The sequence below is a fragment of the Sinocyclocheilus rhinocerous genome, unplaced genomic scaffold, assembly GCF_001515625.1.
Source record: "Sinocyclocheilus rhinocerous isolate Xijiao unplaced genomic scaffold, SAMN03320098_v1.1 scaffold2870, whole genome shotgun sequence".
Classification (NCBI taxonomy): Eukaryota; Metazoa; Chordata; class Actinopteri; order Cypriniformes; family Cyprinidae; genus Sinocyclocheilus; species Sinocyclocheilus rhinocerous.
The window spans coordinates 36,501-40,570 of record NW_015627340.1 but is presented as its reverse complement, the minus strand read 5'-3'; the positions used below and the strand labels follow the sequence as shown (position 1 = coordinate 40,570).

Sequence of the window (4,070 nt, the reverse complement as noted above, 5' to 3'; positions counted from 1 at the left end):
TCATTCATGAAACATTCGTAAATATAGGAGTAAATTCTGAGTAATCTGCGCGTAAAACGGACCTTCCCGAAAACTCTCCTCCAGATTCACAAACACTTTGTAAACTTCCGATTTGATTCACGCTCATTCACAATTACCATAATCCCCGCCTATAATTACAGCTACGCAAATTGCGTGTCCAGGAACGCAGTGGAATATTCTGGTCTACTTTCTCAGGTTTGGCTCCAGTATATTGCATAAATACAAAAAAGACTAATAGGCCATATGCCTAACAATAAATATTCAATAACGTGTGTCCACCAAAGCGTTTTTAGCCTGCTGAAAAATGTCAGGCGCTCTTCTTAAAACGACCAGCTGTCGATTTGGTTGCTATGATGTGGAATATCCATGGCAGTACATTTTGAAGAATATTACTAAATATAAAAATGCAGTAACCAGCAATGTTAACTTCTCTATTGTTGTTCAAGTAGGATGATTGGTCGGTGTATTATTTGTCCCGCCTCTTGTCCACTGATTGGACGGCTTAAGCACCATTTACACATGGCAGGGAGCAGGTGTAAATTTCTTTGGTACCAACTAACATTTTGAAAATACGAACACTTTCATGAATCTGAAAATTTACGTTTTTTTACGTAAAAGAACAGCTTTATGAACGATTTACACAAACATTTATTCTGCTCGTGTTTCATGAATGAGGCCCATGATTTGTGTATTTCTCTTATAATTTGCATAAAATAAATTGCTGTTTTTACTTGTTCTAGATCTATTATTTCTTGTTCTAAATCTATTAAAACCCAATAATTGATGGTTCTCCTTGGTCAAGATTTTTGAAACCCAATAGTTGCCACAAAAACTGACTGTACTTATTAATTTTTTTTTTAAAGATAAGATTACCCAATTACCCGTTCCTTTTGCTCTAGATATTTGAAACACAATAATTATCGGTTCTGATTCAAGATCTTTAAAACCCTATAATTGTCAGTTCTCCTCGTTCAAGATCTTTGAAACCCAGTAATTGTCTGTTCTCATTCAAGATCTTTCTGATCCAATAACTGTTGGTTCTCATTGTTCTAGATCTTTGAAAGCCAGAGGATGAAGTTTTCTGAGATTCCTCAACGGCTGCATGCACTACTGATGCCTCCCGAGCCAATCATCATCAACCATGTCATAAGGTAACCGTCAACCACATGATGTCAATCAGAATTGCTGTTTCTGCCTTGTCTGTGATGCAACATCTAAACATCCTTTTGTATTTCAGCGTGGATCCCAACGACCAGAAGAAGACGGCATGCTACGATATAGACGTGGAGGTGGACGACACCCTGAAGACCCAGATGAACTCTTTCCTGCTGTCCACGGCCAGTCAGCAAGAGATCGCAGGCCTTGACAACAAGGTACAAAAGTTTTGCATGTGGCCGAAAGCCTCCAAAACCTCTTTGTTCTGGCTGAATAAACAGTCCTCAAAGTGCTCAGCACATCACTGCAGGGGGAGCGCCATCGTTGCCTTTGCACTGTTGTTTTGTTGTATATCCTGGGCTTGTCTGCTGCATATCAAAGTGACTCTTGGCAACACGCCAGTCTGAATGTTTTCGAAAGGGAACGATTTACACAAACATTTATTCTGCTCGTGTTTCATGAATGAGGCCCATGATTTGTGTATTTCTCTTATAATTTGCATAAAATAAATTGCTGTTTTTACTTGTTCTAGATCTATTATTTCTTGTTCTAAATCTATTAAAACCCAATAATTGATGGTTCTCCTCGTTCAAGATCTTGGAAACCCAATAATTGTCAGTTCTCCTTGGTCAAGATTTTTGAAACCCAATAGTTGCCACAAAAACTGACTGTACTTATTAATATTTTTTTTAAAGATAAGATTACCCAATTACCCGTTCCTTTTGCTCTAGATATTTGAAACACAATAATTATCGGTTCTGATTCAAGATCTTTAAAACCCTATAATTGTCAGTTCTCCTCGTTCAAGATCTTTGAAACCCAGTAATTGTCTGTTCTCATTCAAGATCTTTCTGATCCAATAACTGTTGGTTCTCATTGTTCTAGATCTTTGAAAGCCAGAGGATGAAGTTTTCTGAGATTCCTCAACGGCTGCATGCACTACTGATGCCTCCCGAGCCAATCATCATCAACCATGTCATAAGGTAACCGTCAACCACATGATGTCAATCAGAATTGCTGTTTCTGCCTTGTCTGTGATGCAACATCTAAACATCCTTTTGTATTTCAGCGTGGATCCCAACGACCAGAAGAAGACGGCATGCTACGATATAGACGTGGAGGTGGACGACACCCTGAAGACCCAGATGAACTCTTTCCTGCTGTCCACGGCCAGTCAGCAAGAGATCGCAGGCCTTGACAACAAGGTACAAAAGTTTTGCATGTGGCCGAAAGCCTCCAAAACCTCTTTGTTCTGGCTGAATAAACAGTCCTCAAAGTGCTCAGCACATCACTGCAGGGGGAGCGCCATCGTTGCCTTTGCACTGTTGTTTTGTTGTATATCCTGGGCTTGTCTGCTGCATATCAAAGTGACTCTTGGCAACACGCCAGTCTGAATGTTTTCGAAAGGTTTTGCTGCGGAAAGAAGCCAGGGAGTGGTCCAGGAAAAAGCATCCTGCTTTCTGTCAGCTCTGGACATGTTTAATTTTATTCCTCTCTGTTTGCTGAAAATCTTGAGTAGTCTAGTAACCACTTCAGGGATAGCAGCCGGACTCACCATGGTTACATTGTTGCCACAGTTACTCCGTGCTTGATGTAATAATGGTTTTCAGCTCGAGTGATTGTGAATTGATGGAATTGCTAAGACAAATCAGCTGTGGGTTAAAGTTCAGTTCCTTTGGATTCCTCTATAAAAGTTTATATGGCACCACATTCAACCAAAAGTGGATTTGTGATTCATTTGCTGACATTGCATGTTATATTATATTATATCTGCATAGTAACATCCAGGCTCTTTAAAATATTGGCATTGGAAATATTGGACAATCGCTAGTGTTTATGAACTTGTAAGCATTTTTAATTTCTTATTATATTTGACTAAAACATGCTGTGAACTTTAACGCACTTAAGACCATTCCCCTTTGACCCAGTTTGCAACAGTCAAAATCTGTCCTTCACAGTCAGTGGTTGACCTTTGTATTTAGTGCCATTTTGTGTTTATGAAATATCAGACTACAGTAAAACCTGCACGATGTTAACCAAGATTGATTGTGATTGCTCTTATACAAAAGTTCGATAAAGAACTTTATATTGAGTACACATACAACCTAGTGAACCAGAACGAACTGTTGTGTTATTAAAATGTTGTATAATGGTAATCATGATCCCGCATGTATGCTTGCTTGATCCCTCAGATCCATGAGACCATCGAAACCATTAACCATCTGAAGACTCAAAGGGAGTTCATGTTGAGCTTCGCAAGAGACCCGCAGGGCTTCATCAACGACTGGCTCCAGTCTCAGTGCAGAGACTTGAAGGTGAGACCAAATGCTTCAAGGAGAGTGGCATCTAAAACACTTCATATTAGTGTTGTCACGGTATCAAAATGTCAGTATTCTGTACCAATACCAGTAAAAATCCACGGTTCTTGGTACCAATTTCGGTACCAAACCAAAACACAAAAACATGCTAATTAAAAAATGTGACTATACTTTCATTTAATCCAAACTGTGTAAATATTTAATTGTAAAGGGTTTTTAAAACCTTCTAGAGTTATTCAGCCAAGAATAACAACTAAGTTAGCTAAAAAAAAAAAAAAAGCACAGAACTGCTTTTCTGACTGATATGACACAAACAATGTTAACCATTTGTACATTCTCTAACACGCATATTTTAGATTCACAATTCATTTAAAAGCCTCTGGTGTGTAAAAATAGTAAATATCATCATGTCCTCCTGTGTTTTACCCTAATAAAAGTAATAGGAGCATTAAATAGTTAATAAAGAAACTTCATTCTAATGCTCATTATATTAGCGTTAGCCGCGCTTATGCTAACGATTAACTACTCTAATAACAGCATTCATTTCAATCCGACATTCAAATTAAAATATTGAAT

General features: G+C 38.3%; 1 protein-coding gene across 2 annotated transcripts in view; it reads left to right on the top strand.

The window, feature by feature from the left end:
- Window positions 1-1,061: 1,061 nt before the first annotated feature.
- The window catches only part of LOC107727056 (SWI/SNF-related matrix-associated actin-dependent regulator of chromatin subfamily D member 1-like), a 7,772-nt gene continuing 4,763 nt past the window's right edge, over window positions 1,062-4,070 (top strand). Inside the window, exons 1-3 of one of the 2 annotated variants that reach the window (XM_016536824.1) lie at window positions 1,062-1,172; window positions 1,259-1,394; window positions 3,369-3,491. In XM_016536824.1, coding sequence (XP_016392310.1) covers window positions 1,093-1,172; window positions 1,259-1,394; window positions 3,369-3,491 — 339 coding nt within the window. In that variant the 5' untranslated portion in view covers window positions 1,062-1,092. Of the gene's footprint in view, window positions 1,173-1,258; window positions 1,395-2,048; window positions 2,160-2,245; window positions 2,382-3,368; window positions 3,492-4,070 lie in introns of those variants that run through there. The other variant, XM_016536815.1, reaches the window with a different exon arrangement.